Genomic DNA, 19169 nt, shown 5'->3' on the forward strand with positions numbered 1-19169 from the left:
TTTAGAGTCTTAAACCCCTTTGAAACATTGAGCTTTTATCAGCATCATGAACACATGCACTCATTACTGTGGGACAAAGCCCACTCAATATGAAAATTGACATTACTGCAAAACTGTAGCACTGCTTTTGCAGACTTTTAAAGTTCAACTCACCTTAAGTAGCAGTTGTTGTGTTGATATATTCCTCCAAGGGTGATGGCCATTTAACATGTGTAGCATCATACAAGCAACACTCCAGCTATCCACCTTGACACCAAAGGCATTGCCTTCAACCACTTCTGGTGCCATATGCGTCACGGTGCCCAAGCAGTGACTGCCTTGAAGGAGTGGAGGGAAAATAGATATTTATTTTACAATTCCATTTAAAACATTCTAGGGGAAAAAAGTTATTGTGCATAAAAGCTGTCTAATCCCTTGAAAGACAGTGTTCACTCTGTGCAGAAAGATTTATTTGTTGCTTTACCCATTTTGAAACAAAATGAATATAAATACCTATTGACTTGCTATTAGAAGAAATTATTGGTATCAGCGAGGGCATTGCATAATGAAGGGAAGAGATTTCCTCAGGAATCATTTAGAAAAACTGAGGTTATGTTTATCAGTGCACACATTTTATGCCTTCTTATCTGCTCTCTTAAGATATGCAAATCCCTGCATTTGGGGGCCCTTCACAATCAGCTGCCAACTCTTTGGTGGAGCCAAATAACAAATAGCCATCTGGTTGTTATCAGGGTCGTGTCTCTTTTGAAAATAATGATTGTTTACTCTCAACCCTAATCCCATCCTCCTCCAGTTAAACTCCACTCCTCATATCCATTCCAAGCACAAACCAATTAATTTAACACTCATGTATAACTAATTCTTACCTGCATTTGATGTGTTCTTTTCCTTTGGAGTTAATTGTGTTGAATGTCCAAAGTCACAGAGGTAAACCTCTCGACCGCTGAGTGATATTAGTGCATTTTCAGCTACAAAAAAGAACAAGAGGTGAATGTTTAATCTGGGGTAGAGCTGCTGCCTCTCAGTGCAATAGACCCAGTATGATCCTGACCTTGGGTGCTGTTTGTATGGAGCTTGCATATTCTCCGTAATCACAAGGGTTTCCTCCGGGTGCTCACGTTTCCTCCCACATCCCAAAAACATGTGGATTTATACCTAAATGGCCATTATAAATTGCCCCTAGTGTTTCGGTAGTGAATGCGGAGGTGGGGTAGCATAGACAGTGTGAATGGGTGATCGATGGTCAGTGTGGACTTCATGGGTGGAAGGGCCTATTTCCACACACTATCTTTCAATTAATAAATCAAAAAATCTCCTGATTGAAACTGAACCAAAAGTAAAAAAGGGATTTTAATAACAACTATTGTTTTGTCCAATCTTACCTTTAACATCTCCATGTATAATTCCAAGGGAGTGTAGATGTTCCAGGGCTTCAAGCACATGGCCTGTGTAATAAAGAACCACTGCCTCAGGAAGAGGCCCTTTATTTCCAATTAGCTGCGCTACTGATCCACCTAAATTAAGAAAGAAAGTTCACAACTCCCATTCAAGGAAATGAAAATAAAAGCTTTAAAATAATTCATGAAACATTGCCATTGCAACAGGTTTTGCTCATCAAAGCACTTTGGGTTATTGTGTGTCCAAGTATTGGTCTTTAAAAGCTAATCAATGTTTGAACACGGAGCTTGAAGCAGGTACAGTTGAAGCAATATACAATGCGTCTTAGAATGGAAAAGGCAAGTGAACACTCTTGACATCATTTTGCCAGAACTGATGAATGTTACACCTCAAATGAAAATACATATTATTTTAATTAGATGTTGATTGACTTAATGCACCTCAAGAACTTTCTGACTATTGATTTGCAATTATGTTTTCCTTTTTAATTAAGTAGAAGTTTATTGAAACGGTAATTTGACTTTGATGGATCTGAATCAGAAGCAGAATGCTGACACCATGGAATCACATGCTTGATATCAGCAGCCAAGGATGAAGTTCTACACCTTCAAATGTTCACTATTTATCTCCCAATTGGTTGCTTATCATGGCTTTTTTCTGACCTTAACACATTTTTAACTACACCTTTCATTTATATAGCTTCCCTAATGAAACCACCCCAAGGAGCATTACCGAAGTGTAAAAGACAATGTAGAATAATCCCATCAAAGAAACAATATATTAAGAACCATAAGCAAAGTTGGCCAAAAGAGATGCCTGATGAAGTTCTTCCTTGTGGGGAGCCAGAGGGCTCTGAAATTCAACTAGTTTGTCTCTGCCCAGAAAATAATGGGATTGTAACCATTTTGGGGTCAAATGCACCATCTGAGATTTTTAATTTTTGCAAATTCACCCTGCATGTTTAAAATGGGATGATATCATTCCCCCATACAATGTTTATTTTGAGACCACACTGACACAAGCCTTAAACTTAATTTTGAACTTTCAGGTTCCTCCTAACAATTCTGAACCACCCTTAACTTCGGACAGCCAACCCAATATTCCCACCCCTTACCAAGAACCAGGCTTCGACAGGTTGACGGAACCACACAACCTGATTTTGCTCGCAAATTCAGACAATCAGACAAGTGGCATCTTCACACCCATCTACCAATCCAGAGCTTGATTGCAAAGTCCTGGTATCCATTTACCTTTTTGCTGATCAAACTTTACATTCCCATGAAATCTATAGGAATGTTCCCACCAGTTTGCACCCACTACTGAAAATATGTAATACCCTTCCAAAAGCCTCCTATCCCCTGTGCCTCAGGGATTAATGAAGTTCAGGACAAGAATCGGGGATGGGCTGCTTTAACCATTAAGCACTTACATTTGGCTGCACTATAATTTCTAGGCTTAAGTTTTTTCAAGTAAACATGTTTAAAAAAAGGATCGTCATAATATCAAAATTATGCCAATTAATAATTTATCACATCACACCACTCCTAAAACACATTCCCTAAACCATTCAGATTAGAATATCATTACAGACTTTTTGAAACAATAATGATTTTGCTAAAATTGAACATTGGATGTTTCACAAAAGATGAAATAACATGCATCTCACCTTGAATCAGCTGCATAAACAAAGTGATCATTTCCCCCTCCCGCACACCACCATATAATGGAACAACTCGTGGGGAGTTCAACTTGCTCCAATTCAACAACTCCTGTGGCTGGAATTTGCTCACATGAATCTAAGAAAGGAGATGCATCTTAATAGGTTTCTGGACGGAAAACACAATTCTTCCTGTGTACGATAAGCTTAAATCACAGAATGAATTACTATGCATAGTAACTGGATTGTACACAATTGTTTTTTTCAACAAAATGATGCAAAATTGATTTTCCCTGAATGACACCATCTACAAAGAAATAGCAATCTTTGCGGAATTTGACCGGCACTTCAAATATTCATGGTTGCCCACCTGACTTTTATTAATGTTGGAAGCAATGCAATTAACAAGTTTAGAATCATGGTTTACACCACTTAATAACTGATATTGGACTCCATGGTTGAGTAATTATCTTATAATTATGACAAAAATAATAACTTAGTGAGATCAACTGTGAAACAAGAATTAAAGCATATTTATTCTGATATCAATGATTATGTGCAGGATCTTCCTCATTTTACAATGCTCACAATTTTTGCAAACTCGTTATTATTTGGGCCATTAATAACTACATGGAATATTGTTAAGAGTTCCATTACAGGTTTTAAGATTTAAACAAGCAGTCTAAAGTAGCATAAGATTGAGCATCATCCCACAGCTCAGCTCACTTTAGAGCATTGTTTCCATGGGTTTAGGTGACCAATTCAATATTTGCAGAGGATTCAGCTAGGTGTTAAAAATGTTAACATAAATTTAATGTATCAAAGAAAAGCTGCTCAATTTCTAAACAACTGATCTATAATCAAAGCTGTAACTCAATAACTCCATGTGAAATTTCAGGCAAGGAGATGAGCACAGAAAACTTGTATAAATGGGTCAGTTGCCACCAACATACTTTGCTGAATATACTTCCAGTTGGACAATACCTACCCTTTTAGCAGCACAGGTGAAATCAGTGGAGTGATCTTTTGCCACATATACCTCTCCAAAGGTTCCCACTCCCAGCGGTTTGGAGCCGATTGACCACTGCAAGTTTTCTTGATAATGATTGTCCACAGGTTTCAGTTTCTAGAAAGAGAAAGAATAGTCTAATTTAGTAATGTCCAATTTGGAAAACAATTGCCAAAAATTTATCCTTGGTTTGTAATATTAAACACACCAAATATTTCAGCTACTGAGATTTGGTTCGATTGGAGTCCAGGAAACAGAATATCAGAGGTGGGATATTAAAGGCAGCTGCTTCTATTTAATTGATTACTAACTGGTGATGAATTTGTAGGCAAATATCAACATTTTAATGATTAATTGGTTAGATTGCCAGCAACACTTACTGGCAATCACAAAGTTGCTGCTCAACACATCCACGTTTCTACAACTTACTATTGTCTCAGAGAGATGAGTTTACCTGCTTGACTAAGTTGGTCAGCTTTTGCGTGAATCAGAAATTTATGTGCAGAAGTCCCACTCCGAGCATTGAACATTAGTAGTCTGCCATTTTAGTGCAGCACTGAGGAAATACTGCATTGTCAAAGGTGTTAAATTCATTAAGGGATTTCCGAGGGTTTAGTTATGCGTGTATAAATATCCCAAAGAGCCTTTCTGAAGATGAGAAAGGTGATCATCCTGGCCAAGTTTCATTCCTAAATTAATGGCACCAAGTCAATGGTTTGATGTGAGACCCCTTTGTGCAAATTATCTACTGTATTTGTCTGCAAGAAAAAAATAAAAATAAAAATGTAGAAAACAAGTTGTGTAGAGCATAATAGGTACTACCAAATATATGTATCTTTCTTTTTTAATGTATCCAGGATATGAAATTTCATTTAGAACTCCAGAGAACGTGCAAAGCTGTCTCCTGATGCCAAAGCTATAATTCAATAGCCAATTGTTAGGAGGCAAACAGGGGCTGAGGTTGGCAAACTCACTGACTGCTGTCTTAAACAGTTCATGCATACTGGAGAGAGAAACTGTATAATTCAACACCTTACAAGTAGTGCAATACGTACCTCATGTTGAAGAACACCTTCATTGGTTTCTGGAGGCTTTTCACTTTGTTGCCACCCTTGTGAGTATCTTTCCCATTGTAGTGCTGGCATTGCTAAGCACCTCAGGTTATCAGAGATGACACACCCCTTGCTTGCACTGCACTGGAAGGCAGAAAACTGTGGTGGGGAGGTCTCTTCTGCACTTATTGAATCAGGAATACGTATTCCAGTGTCTCCTCCCACATCATTGATATAGAGGATGGCTGCATTATTATTGAAGGAAAGTTCTTGCTTTTCCTGTCCCCTATCCACGTCAACCTGCTTCAATTTAGGCATCCGCGTAATGTCCAAATTTAATTTCCGCTCAAAATTCTGTGTCACATTATGCGCGAGACTGCCATTTTTCATGATTGAGGAGGGAATGGGTCGAACGTTAGACTTCTTAACTCTGCTACTGAGGTGCTCGATATCCAAGTACATATTTTCAATTTTTTCTACTTCCCGGATACAGTTCTGCAGACGCAGTCCACACAATCCATGAGAATCTCTATGGGCAGCACTAATGTGAATCTGTTCATGCTCACAACGACCACTGCTGCTGCTCGAGGTACTACTGCAGAAATCAGAGGTGCTGTTTTCAGCATCATTTTCCTACAAGTAAAACCAATAAAATTAATTAACATTCAAATCTATTATAAAAATTAGAGTAGCATGACAGGCTTCAGACAACAGTTTACATGGTAATAGAGACTACATTTTAAAATAGTTCATTGGCTATAAAGTAAAGTTTGGAAAGACATGATAAAAATGTCTGTTTCATGAAAAAGGTTAGATTATGGCTGCAGCCTTTCAAAGGGTAAAGCAATGAAGGGGGAATTTTTATTTTTAATTACATTGATAATGAGATGCTGTGCTTTTAAAGATTGAGGGTTACCTTGCAGTCTTCAGGAATTAAATGTTAACTTCAAATGGGTTTATTTGGAGTATTTTTCCCCCCCAATATCAACCAAAGACCAAGAATTAATGCAAAATATGGAATGGGGGAAAAGTCTGTTTCTCTCTCATCAAGGATCATCCAATGAGTTGATAAATCAGTGCACTCTCTTGTTTTGTGAACTCAGGATAGACCCATTGGTCAACCAAAGTGGCAGCAAAGAGGAGAATATGTTGGAGGCTAGGGGATTGTGAGAAAAAATCTTTGGTAAAATATCCAACCAGAGTCAGTAACCCCCAAGGTCGAGTCATAGAGTGTGGAAACAGGCCCTTTGGCCCAACTTGCCCACACCAGCCAACATGTCCCCGCTACACTAGTCCCTTGCTGCGAGAGACAAAACTAATGTTTTGAGTATACATATCCAACTGACCACTGCCAGTGTTATTATTACAAAGTTTCCTCTTCTCAATATTTGCACAGGCAAATTGCGGGAAAGACCTATCCCCCCTCCCAGAGTTAACTCATGGAAGACGGCTGCAAGTTGTCTGCTCTAAGCAGTCATCCACCCATATTCAAAAAAGATCAGCCAAGCTTTGTAATAGTGATTAAGGAAAATTAGTTTTGAAAATGAAGAGGATACATGTTACGAGTGACGTTTAATAATCTCCTATCTTAATCTACAAATCAAAGTTGCAATTAACTTCTGTAAATACTCTGATATATTGGATTCTATTGAGAAGATTGGTTACTTGGGAATTTAACAGGTTAGATCAACTACTCAACTCTAGTTAACCAAGAGAAACGCCTTAATAAATTTGGGTGTCTTGGAGTTGAAAAAGCAGAAAAGACATTCTGAAATTCCTATTCCGATAACTTCTGCTCTTCTACTTTCTGGACAATTGTGCAATCAGATTCCCTCATTGGGACCGTTCCAATTGAATACGTCACCGATATAAAACAAAATTCCATTTATACAGTGCCTTTAAAGTAACAACAACATCGCAAGGCATAAATGATGCAATGTCAGTAAGAATTTAACAATTAAATTCATTATTTGTTTCTAAAACAAGATTAAATAAATTATGACCCAAGTTAATTTTCAAAATCTGTAATCAAAGTGAAAAATAAGAATGGCAGGAAATAAGGTATATGAATAAAATGACAGAATCTGATCTGTTTAAGATTAGAGGAAGTTTGCTACCTACTTGAACTGGTATTGGAGGACAGCTTTCTTGCTCTGGGGTCTTTGATTGCTTTTGTGAAATTTTGACCTTGTGCTTGGATTTTCTCCTCCTACGTTTTTTCCTGGGATATTTGTTGAGCTCCGGGCTTTGTTGTGACTGAGGAAGCTTCCCCTCAGCCACTTTTGCCACATTGTTTGGAACATTTTGCAAGTTCAATCTTTCTGCACAATTACTGGAAAAGAAAACAGAAAACTATCTGGTTAAAGACAAAATTATCACTATTATAGTGGATTTCTAACAGAATTCACATTTAATCTACTCCATAATATAATGATGGTACTTCACACCCAAATCTGCAACATTCTTGATTGAATTTTGCTTATATGTTTATACAGATTTTAATCTTTTTTTTAATACATCAACCCGTTGGTTTAAGAGTTTATAAAATCTAGAATTTACATAGATGCTGGATAATCCAATTAAGGTGTTTAAACATAAAATGATCCAATGTCAGTAAGAAAAAAGGCAGCTCGTCCGAGGAATCAGGACTGAGGCGGCAACATTTTAAAACTAGAACGGTGGAGATGGAGAGTGAAATCATAAACAGTGTTTCACATGACAGGTGCTGCGGCTTAGAATCTCTAAGTATTTAGAGGATAAGGATTGATGGTTTTTAATGAGGCAATCACTTGAAGAGATGCAGATCTCGGATGAGTGAATGGATGGGAGCCATGATCTGAATGAATGACAGAATAGATTTGAGGAGCAGCAAGGACTACGTCTGTTCATATATTCTCTCCAAGCTTCTGCTGCAAGACTTTCATCAGCCGAGTCCTCTGGGTGGTCTTCTGCAATCTAATTCAAGGTTAATCTCATAACTTCTATTCATTTAATTCTCATTCGCTATCGTCAGGTTAACTCCACAGCAATTGTAGATTTGACCTGCCGTTTCATTGTATATGTACTTCCACCAGACCTCCTCCTCCTCCATGTCAATCATCATTAAAACTGTTCAGAGGTTAGCACAAAACTGCTGAAAATTTCTTACCTGTAACTGTTAGGTGTGGCTATGAATTGTGGCTTCTCACAACTGGGTATGAGCTTCTGGTTTCCGATACCTATAATGATAAAGAGTCTATTAAGTATTGCAAAAGGCAGCCCACAAGTGCTTTACTAGGATAGATGAATGAAGCTGTCCAAACTAAGTTTCATTAATCATTTCTGCAGGTTTCAACATCATTTTGATTTATTTTGAATTTAAAAAAAAGTAGTTTTTACTGAGCCAAGTTCTTATGGATCAAATACCTTGTGGTCAAGGAATCTAGTGGTGTTTAATTCTCACTGACTCATACAACTGCAGGGCTAATGTTTTCAGTTGCCCAGCCAGATTTTTCATGATCCAGGGAAAGTTTCCTTCCGATAACCATAATTTGTCTGAATACCGAACAGAACAGCACAGGAACAGGCTTTTCAGCCCTCTGTGCTGACAAGATATCAAATTTAATTCTTCTGCCTGAACATAATCCATATCTCTCTATTCCCTGCACTTCTATGTGTCCATCTAAAAGACTCTTAAATGCCACTATTGTATCCGTTTCTACCACCACCTCTGGCAGCACTTTCCAGACACTCATAACTGTGTAAAAAGGAACCTGCCCTTGTAAATCTATATGCCAAAAATCTTGTTTGTTTGTTCCTGAACTACAGCCAAAACGGTACACGATAGCGCGACAATTTTAAGCCCAACTTACTCACCGTCGTCCCTTTGGTGCTAATGGAAGAAGTTTCATTGAAATCGGTGTTATATTTTTTAAGTTATTCACATTTTAAAGTTTAAATCTATCTCCACGGGAGGGAGGGAGGTGGAGGGAGGGGTGGGAGGAGGGGGAGGAGGAAGGGGGGTAGAGGGTGCTGCACCAATGTAGGAGAGGTTTGGGCCCAATGGGTCCACTTGGACTAGTTGCCCCTAAACTTTGCCACTCTCAACTTAAAGCTATGCCCTCTAGTATTTGACATCTCCAACCCGGAAAAAATGGTTTCTGACTGTCTAGCCCATCGATATTTCTTCTAATTTTATACAGTTCTATCAGGTCTTTGCTCAACCTCCGATGCTCCAGAGAAAATAAAGTTTATAACTATATTTTAATAACTTACTTTAAATAGGCATTCAGCTAATTCAAAAACACAAAATGGGAATGAATCTAAATGCTTCCTCAGCAGAAACTATCTCTACCAAAAGGGGGAAGTTGTGGGCGATGTCCTTTAATGCCAACAACCCACTCGTCAGTTGCTCCTATTGACACAATGCTAATGATGGGTATAGCTTAGTTTCCATTTCTGTTTCTACGAGGCTGCTAAATAGTGAACAATTTAACCTTTTGGCAACAAAAAAATATTTTGAGAACAATGGCACACCAGTTGCCATTTTGTAAAAATGGTTGAAGGGGTCGTTGGTCAGTGATCTATATAACTTAATGCCACACGAGAACAGATCCTTCTGCTTACCTGTTGCCTGAGCAATGTAAGAAAATTTACTCCCGTTGTTATCCATTTCTTGTTTTGCTGTTCCCTCAGTTAGAACCTTTACCGGAAGAGACATCTTCATACAGCGTTTATTTTCACTGATCGCAAACCACTTGCTCTCCATTTGACTGATCGGGAGTTCTTGTTGGTCCCTGATATCTGATTCAGCCGTGTGTTGTGATGAACATTTGACTGCCATTTTCTTTAATACACCTGGAACGTAGGCAATAAATGTACCTGAAAAAGGAAAAACAGTTCAAGCAAGAGTTTATTGCCATGCCTTGGCTCAGAAGCAAACTATGTTGACTGGCCAGTTACAGTTTGCAAACACATGGGAGTAGAAATCATTCATTCATTTCACATTTTTGCAGCAGCTGTGCATTTCAATTTCAATTCCATGGAAATAAGTGAAAATAAATATTAGATGTGGTGTGCATCACACAGCCACGACACTTTTTGCATAAACAAAATAAACATTGGAGCTCATTGATCATTTAGACATGTGCTAGCACTTTAAAAGAATATCCAATCATTTACACATCCCTGCAATTCCTCATAGGTGCACATTTTTTCCCCCAACGTTTCTGGTCAAGAACTTTTAGTGCATTTACATAATAAGCTTCTCCAACATCTCAATTCTCTCAATTGATGCAAACCAGGAGTTAGAAAGATTGGGCAGAATCCCAGTCATTGGTGTTTGCTATTCTCAGGCAGGTTCTATATTTTAAGATAAGAAAATATTTTAGCTACCATTTCTTTCCGCAATTGCTATGCTCTGCATCTTGTTACACTTCGTGGAAGTGAGTCAAGTTTGGCAATTGCAGTCAGCTCCATGGAGCTGTCAAATAGCCAGTGACACTCACTGTTAGCAGCTCACACAATTAATGGTAATTTGGTGCAGGGTAAAGTCCAATCATCAATTGTGGAATGACCATATTCCACCAAGACATACGTTTCTTCAGGATACAGAGAAAATTGGAATGTCCAAATTAACAGAGTCCTTAGAGCACTGAAACAGATGGCACAAATGAGCAGGTCATTAAATATAGAACACCATGCAGAGAAACAGGTCTTTCGGGCCACCATATTAAGCACCATCCATGCTAATCTTGCTTTTCGCTCAAATGGCCATCCATTTGCTCCATCACCCAGATTTTCCTGTCACCCACTAACTCGATGAGCAATTAAGAGTGGCCAATTAATTTACCACCTCGCGTGTTTTTGGCATGTTGGAGGAAGCTGAAGCATCTGGGGAAAAACATACCTGGTACCAGATAAAATATATAAACTCCATATTGGTAACACCCAAAATCTGAATTAAACACAAGTGAGCAAGCAATACTAAATTGCTGTGTCACTTTGCTGCCCATCAGGGACCATGCCAACATTTATGTTCCAATTGTACACAAGAGTGATCCATGCTTTCCATAACCAAAATTGCTAATTTCACACCAATGTTGCAATTTAATAGACTATTTAATTCGCATCAAATACTTCTGCTGAGAAAACAAACTTTTAAATAGTTTTCTTTCTCAGGGAGGCAAATCTCTATGGTAAAATAAGCAACGTACATGTTGGGAATGGAATATTTTTATATGCAGTGCTGGCTTCAGTCACCTTCCAGAGTGTAGCAGCATAGGCTGATAGAAACTGAACTTCAATTTACCTTAAACTAAGAATACCATCCAATACAGCGCAGAAACAGGATCTCATTTTCCTCATATTTAGCAACCTCTAATTTCTCTACATGAAGATGCAGTGCCAGTTAATAACAAATTATTTTACTGTGTTGAGGGGCTCTTGACACTCCATGCTCATTCTATTTATAAGCTTAAGAGCGTCTTTCGATGCAAGTCTGGGCTTGGTACAAAACTAGATCTTAGAAATAGCTATGTTTTCAAGGAGATTGCTTGCACACTTTGAACATAAAACTGTTTTCACTGGATTTAATTCATTGTCAAATGAATTCTTTCCTTTGGCAAACTAGAAAACATTAGGATAGCCAAAAGTGTTGGAACACTAAGATCTGACAGTAGGCACATTGACATTCTGAACTGGTGGTCAGTATGCCAATGTAGCAAACACACTATGGTGCCATTTTTGCAGAGACGAATATTGAAATATGTAAAAATTGATGGCAGGCAGTGCAACTACACTATTCTGTAATAGAATTGTCTACAGTAGCAATTCTGTAATTGTGTGCAATTCTATATATAAATTAAGTGTCTGCTAAAATGACACGTGTCTTTTTAAGTAAAGCAGATGTACATGTTTGTAAGGGTCTGCCAGTCTGATGCAAGCTCCTTGCTAACCAACATCACACTTCAATAAAAATCATCAAAACAGGGAGAAAACATGAGAGTATTCCAAGATCCCATTGTAAGCAGCATTATCAGATTACACACACTGTCTGATTACACTGTGAAGTAGATGGGAGAGTCCAAGCACATTGAAACTCTGACAACAGATGTATTTTCAAGCAATGCCCATTTTAAAAGAAAGATTAAGTAAACAACACGCTCATGACTTGAAAAAAATGCAGTTAACCTCGGTGAATTGACAAAGATATCCTTCAGAACTATTTCCTGGTTTTGTGATTATAATATAATGCACATGTTAAAATATACCTTCATTTTAGACAAAAACTGTATATCTTCAATGTACATACCTAATGGTTGGAAGAGAGAGGACGGAACTACATTAGTCTCATCTCCTAACGCTGAGAAACGACTTCTGTAGTTTCTAAGAACAACCACAAAGCTGAAACACACTCTCTCTCTTTCTACTGGATCCAATAACATGGAAACTGAATGATCTCATCCTCCAAACCTCTGCCAGCCATTGGCTGCCGTTTCTCCCGGTTTACAGGAACAGAAACACCTCATTCCAGGAAGCTTTATTAACTGAAAACAGGCCTGTTTGGTTTGAGCATGCCCCCTGCATGCATTTGGTTCAGAGCGAGACAAATAACAGGCACCAGTATGCTTTTAGTTTGGATTTTGTAACTTACAGTTTTTAGATGACCACAAGCGTGAAGTCAGTCTCCGACTACATTCCATCTTTGTCCAGCCCCCTCCCCTGGAAAACTTCAGATTGCCCTTGCTTTCTCTCTCCATCCCCTCCCCCTTTCCAGTTCTCCCACTAGTCTTCCTGTCTCCGACTACATTCTATCTTTGTTCCACCCCCTTCCCTGACATCAGTCTGAAGCAGGGTCCCGACCCGAAACGTCACCCATTCCTTCTCTCCAGAGATGCTGAGTTACTCCAGCATTTTGTGTCTACTTTAGATTTAAACCGGCATCTGCAGTTCTTTCCTACACATAAGTGTGAAGGGAATATACTTCGACCAAAAACCTCAATGTTTGATTTGTTATAGTAGCAGTAATTCATAGATTATCAGAAGAACCTTAAGTATTATTCATAAAAAGGTTACACTGGTTGCAGCTTTTAATGTACATCGCAGACTCTCCGATACAGTCTCGTTGCCAGGTACTGATGTTAAATAACTTAATCCATTTGCACTATTTTAATTAAAAATGTGCAAATTGAATACAAAAAACATTTTGCACCCGTTTCAGATTCCCCTCATTTCCTGTTTTAAGTTCTGGCCATTTAGAAATTGGACCAGGATTTTCCAATTAGGCGGCCTTTTCTGCTCAAGACTTCATCAACTATACGCTTGCTTCAATTATTTAATGGCAGAAATTAGTTCAAAATGTTATGAATTGTAAATTTTTGTAAATAACTTTAAATATTACAAGGATGGCATCACGCTAAAAATAACAGGCAGTGGATGAAATAAACTGACTGCTATGACGTGAATTTTATCTATTAGGCTTGCACCCATCTGATTAAGGTGCTTGTAGCCATCTGTAAAAACCCAAAGTTCCTGAAATAAGTTAAAAAAAAACTTTTATGCATGATCTATTGCTGATCACTGGTTCTGTGTTATGTAGAAACTTAGATTACAATCAACCCACGTCATGTGTGTGGCGGGGGGAGGCGGTGAGCTTCAGGATAGCTATAAGAAAATAACTGCAGATACTGCTGGTACAAATTGAAGGTATTTATTCACAAAATGCTGGAGTAACTCAGCAGGTCAGGCAGCATCTCAGGAGAGAAGGAATGGGTGACGTTTTGGGTCGAGGCCCTTCTTCAGACTATATAGCTATATGTCATTACTTCCTATCCATCTAAATTTCCAGTTCCCACCACATTTTTGACAATATCCCTCTCTTCCCTCAGCCCGAGGTTGCTATGAGGAGATGTCTTTAGAAGCACTAACTTCCACGGACCAAATGTTGCAGTAGCTGCCCATCTAGAAATCTATCTGAAACCTGACCTATGTATTTTACAATAGAATTAAAGGGAAGCAAATTACAACAATATCTTAAAACTGTTGTGTAATTTAATATTCTTTATGACAGGACAATTAAAATGGAATCCTCCAACAGTTGTATAATCTATGCTTTGCACACAATTAGGGCGGCACGGTAGCGCAGCGGTAGAGTTGCTGCTTTACAGCGAATGCAGCGCCGGAGACTCAGGTTCGATCCTGACTACGGGTGCTGCACTGTAAGGAGTTTGTACGTTTTCCCCGTGACCTGCGTGGGTTTTCTCCGAGATCTTCGGTTTCCTCCCACACTCCAAAGACGTACAGGTATGTAGGTTAATTGGCTGGGTAAATGTGAAAAATTGTCCCTAGTGGGTGTAGGATAGTGTTAATGTACGGGGATCGCTGGGCGGCACGGACTTGGAGGGCCGAAAAGGCCTGTTTCCGGCTGTATATATATGATATGATATGATATGTCTTTTCTGCAAGTTGGGCCCATGTTCTCCTCTGCCTATTGACTGGTGCATTGACTGCTTAAGGTACTATTCAAGCACTGCAAAACTATTCCCATGGTCTATTGACCAGCTTTCCATATTTTTCATCCTTTGGAATATTATGTACAACATCCATTCTTGCACCAGTGTCCAATGTCGAGTTTCTAGCTCTGATTGCATCTTTCCTACTTCTTTACTTTTCTTGTACCTACATTCCTGCACCTGGCTTCTCAATTTGCAACTCTTCTATCCTCATCTCATACCTTTTGTTTTTTCATCTCTAGCCTTTGTCCAACCATCTGCCCATCAGAAATGACACAAAGGCGCAACAGAGGTAGTGAAAAGCTTTTTTGTTGTGTGCTATACAGTTAGTGGAAACACTATACATGCTTACAATCAAGCTGACCAAAAGGAATAATGTTTAGAGCAAGATAAAGTCCAGTAAAGTTCAATGAAAGATAGTCCAAGGATCTCTAATGAGGTGGATGGGAGGTCACAACTGCTCTCTAGTTTGTGATGGGATGGTTCAGTTGCCTGATAACAGCTGGGAAGAATCTGTCCCCGAATCTGGAGATTGCATTTTCACACTTCTGTAACTGTTGCCTGATGGGAGAAGGGAGAAGAGGGAGTGACCGGAATTATGCTGGTGGTCTTGCCAAAGCAGCATGAAGTGTTGATGGAGTGAATGGAAGGGAGGTTGGGTTGAGTGATGGTCTGGGGTGTGTCCACTATTCTCTGCAATTTCGTGCAGTCTTGGATGGAGCTGTTCCCAAACCATGTGTGTTGCATCCCAATAAAATGCTTTCGACATCACCCCTGTAGATGGTGGTGAGAATTGATGGCGAACTGCCTAAGCTTTCTATGGAAGTAGAGGCCTTGGTGTGCTTTCTTGGCCACTGCTTTGATATGGCTTGTCCAGGACAAGTTGCTCGTATTTTCTTCCTAATATTAGGCAAATGATCTCTCAATTTGCAGTATAAGAAAATAACTGCAGATGCTGGTACAAATCGAAGGTATTTATTCACAAAATGCTGGAGTAACTCAGCAGGTCAGGCAGCATCTCAGGGAGAAGGAATGGGCGACGTTTCAGGTCGAGACCCTTCTTCAGACTGACGTCAGGGGGGCGGGACAAAGGGAGGATATAGGTGGAGACAGGAAGATAGAGGGAGACCTGGGAAGTGGGAGGGGAAGAGAGGGACAGAGGAACTATCTAAAGTTGGAGAAGTCAATGGAAGTTAAAAGATGAACGTGATATTTTAATGCAACTGATTCAGATTTTGGGGATTAAAAATTGAACTGAACAACGCAACTAGTAAAGTGTCATAAAAGGAACACTGACTGGCCACTGCGCGATATTTCAATTGGCTACTTCAGTCCTAGACTTCTTGATTAGTACAGGTGTAAGAGGTTATGGGGAGAAGGCAGGAGAATGGGGTTAGGAGGGAGAGATAGATCGGCCATGATTGAATGGAGGAGTAGACTTGATGGGCCGAATGGCCTAATTCTACTATTCCTTATGACCTTAGACCTGCTACTGCAAGTTTGATTCTACTAAACTACCATTACACATTTTCTTTTTGTCAATATGAGCGCACAAAGGAAATACGATATCCAGGATCAAAGGTTGAGGAGGATATTGGCCATAGAACGTCACAGCAGTAACAGGCCAATGAGACTCAAGTTGATGAGAAAGGTGCTGCAGTGGGGAGATGCTTCATTTGAAGCTGATCAGAGTCAGGACATGAGACAGGGGAGGGTATAAAAGAGGCCAATTAAGGCACACGTCGGGCTCTCTGCTAGCCAGAGATTGGCAGCGTGGGAGAGCTAAAAGTGGCTACATTGGCGTCTCAGTGGTTTGGGGAGACAGGGATGAGAGCGAGACACAAGAGAACAAGGTGGAGAAATTCTGTCTGTCAGTCAGCATCTGTGGAGGGAAAGGAATAGTCAGTGTTTTGCATCAAAGCCCTGCATCAGGTGGAGATGTTTGTGGGGAAATGGAAGGTGTTTACAGGGATTAACATCAATGGATAGGGAGAGTGGTCAATGGGTAAAAGCAAAGGGACTTACTTTACAAGGTTCCAGTCAGCATAGCATTAAAAATGTAGTTGTATCAGGAGAGACCAAGGGCAATTTCTTGCAAAGTACTGTCATCTAATTTTATCAGATTCCATGCAATGCATGCAAAATGCATCATGCCAGTAAGACCCAGCCAAAATTTCATAAGCACAAATGAAAACACCTACAAACTGGTTGTGTTTCATTCTAAGAAAAGTGCATTTTCAAATACACAATAAAATAAACAGTGCTACATTTCTTGGCACATAATGCATAAAATTTGATAAGTCGTGGGAACAGCAAGCTCTTTAAGATGAAACATCCTGCTTCCCCATAGTTAGCTACATTTTTAATTTATCATGTTTCCATAAAATATTCCTGTTATCATAGTTCACATGGTGTCTATATGAGGCTATTGTAAAGTCAACACAGCCGTGGTTGAATGAAATCCAGATATTTCAGACAGGGATTGCATCATACGGTGCTAAAAAAACTTCTTAAGTCTCCTGTCCGAAGCTGTGGGAGTCTGCAATTCATGTCCTGTGGTGTGCGATTGCTTGCAGATGATTTTGAGGAGGCCAAGCTGGGAGCACAATCATATCACTCAAAGACAGGAAATCAAAACCGGGATGCTGCACTATGTTTGCATGTTAGTGTCTGAAATCAAGGGTGGATAGGCATGTTTAACTAAACAGAACATACCAGGAATATTTACCAGTCTAGTCTACTAGTTACTATGTTCATTCTTTAATACTGTAAATAAAAACTGGTAATTTGAGAACTACAGGCAATTATAATGTATACATTTCAAGCAAAGTAGAATAGCTCAAAGATCTGATATACCACAAAATGCAAATTTTCAATAAAACATGGGTCCTTGACAACCTCATTAGCATAAACCACTACAACCAACTTAAAACAGCCTGAAGTGAAGGCATTCCATTCTTACAGGACCTTGAGGCAGAGGTTCACCTGCACCTCATCCAACTTCATCTACTGTATCCGCTGTTGCAGGTGTCAACTTCTCCACATTGGCGACACCAAGTGCAGTCTCGACGATCGTTTCGCTGAACACCTCCGCTCAGTCCGTCTTAACCATCCTGATTTCCCAGTGGGTCAGCATTTCAACTCCCCCTCCCATTCCCAATCTGACCTTTCTGTCCTGGGCCTCCTCCATTGCCAGAGTGAGGCCCAGCGCAAATTGGAGGAAGAGCACCTCATATTTCGCTTGGGTAGTTTACACCCCAGTGATATCAACATTGACTTCTCTAACTTCAGACAGTCCCAGCTCTCCCTCTCTATCCCCTCCCTCTTCCCAGTTCTCCCACCAAGTCTTCCTGTCTCAGACAACATCCTATCTTTGTCCCACCCCATTCCCTGACATCAGTCTGAAGAAGGGTCTCGACCCGAAACGTCACCCATTCCTTCTCCCCAGAGATGCTGCCTGACCTGCTGAGTTACTCCAGCATCTTGTGTCTACCTCAGATATTTCTCACCTGCTTCACAATTGATTAAGAACTTTTAATCCGACGGGGCTGTGAAGCTAACGAACCGGTCACTACATCGTGCTGATAGAACAAAGGACTCCGGTAAGAGAAATGGCGGGAGGGCTCTGTATCTACATCAACAATGACCGGTGCACCAACCACACTCCAATAGAGACCTGGAGTACCTACAGCTTAAATGCAGGCCGTTCTATCTGCCTCGGGAATTTACTGTGGTCATCATCATGGCCGCATACATTCCCCCACAGGCTAATGCTAACGTAGCGCTAGCACAGCTGCACTCGGCCATCAGCAAGCAGCAGGAGGCCCACCCCGACGGTGCCTTCATTGTTGCCGGGGACTTTAATCAGGTCGACCTACGAGCCGCGCTCCGCAAATTCCACCAGCACATGCAGTGCCCTACCAGGGGCTCAAACACGCTGGATAAAGCGTACACCAACGTAAAGGACACCTACAGAGCTCTCCCCTGCCCACCTCTGGGACAATCCGATCACCTCTCACGGTTTCTACTGCCCGCATACAAACCCCTCATCCGCAAGACCAAACCTACAATTAAGACGGTCAAAATATGGCCCGAGGACGCCACCCTACAACTCCAGGACTGCTTTGATCGCACCAACTGGGACCTGTTTGCACAACAGGCGACCTGTAGTTCAGAGGTAGACTTAGAGGAATACACATCCACTGTGCTCTCCTACATCAACTGCTGTGTGGAGAATGTCACAGTGGCCAAGGAAACAAAGATGTTCCCAAACCGGAAACCATGGATGAACAGGGAGGTACAGAATCTGTTAAGGGCACGTAACAATGCCTTCAAATCTGGTGACACTTCAGCATATAGTGTTGCCAGGTCAAACCTGAACAAAGGTATAAAAAGGGCCAAAGACACCCACAGGCAATGGGTGGAAGACCACTTCAATACCATGGACACCAGAAGCATGTGGCAGGGTGCCAGGAACATCACTGACTACAAGAGCAGCCCTGCCTGCCCCCACAGTGATGTCACACTAACCAACGAGCTTAACACGTTCTTTGCCCGCTTCG

At 40.3% G+C, this 19169-nt stretch overlaps 1 protein-coding gene across 3 annotated transcripts in view; it reads right to left on the reverse strand.

Annotated features, from left to right (window-relative positions):
• Positions 1 to 19169, reverse strand: part of map3k14a (mitogen-activated protein kinase kinase kinase 14a) — a 43151-nt gene that overhangs the window by 11075 nt on the left and 12907 nt on the right. For 2 of the 3 annotated variants that reach the window (XM_078424409.1, XM_078424411.1), the window contains exons 2-10: positions 9722 to 9976; positions 8265 to 8334; positions 7238 to 7448; positions 5120 to 5749; positions 4044 to 4181; positions 3065 to 3194; positions 1383 to 1514; positions 867 to 968; positions 154 to 317 (exon numbers count right to left, since the gene is read on the reverse strand). In XM_078424409.1, coding sequence (XP_078280535.1) covers positions 154 to 317; positions 867 to 968; positions 1383 to 1514; positions 3065 to 3194; positions 4044 to 4181; positions 5120 to 5749; positions 7238 to 7448; positions 8265 to 8334; positions 9722 to 9938 — 1794 coding nt within the window. In that variant the 5' untranslated portion in view covers positions 9939 to 9976. Of the gene's footprint in view, positions 1 to 153; positions 318 to 866; positions 969 to 1382; positions 1515 to 3064; positions 3195 to 4043; positions 4182 to 5119; positions 5750 to 7237; positions 7449 to 8264; positions 8335 to 9721; positions 9977 to 12407; positions 12455 to 19169 lie in introns of those variants that run through there. The other variant, XM_078424410.1, reaches the window with a different exon arrangement.

This window comes from Rhinoraja longicauda, chromosome 29, assembly GCF_053455715.1.
Source record: "Rhinoraja longicauda isolate Sanriku21f chromosome 29, sRhiLon1.1, whole genome shotgun sequence".
In the NCBI taxonomy this organism is placed as follows: Eukaryota; Metazoa; Chordata; class Chondrichthyes; order Rajiformes; family Arhynchobatidae; genus Rhinoraja; species Rhinoraja longicauda.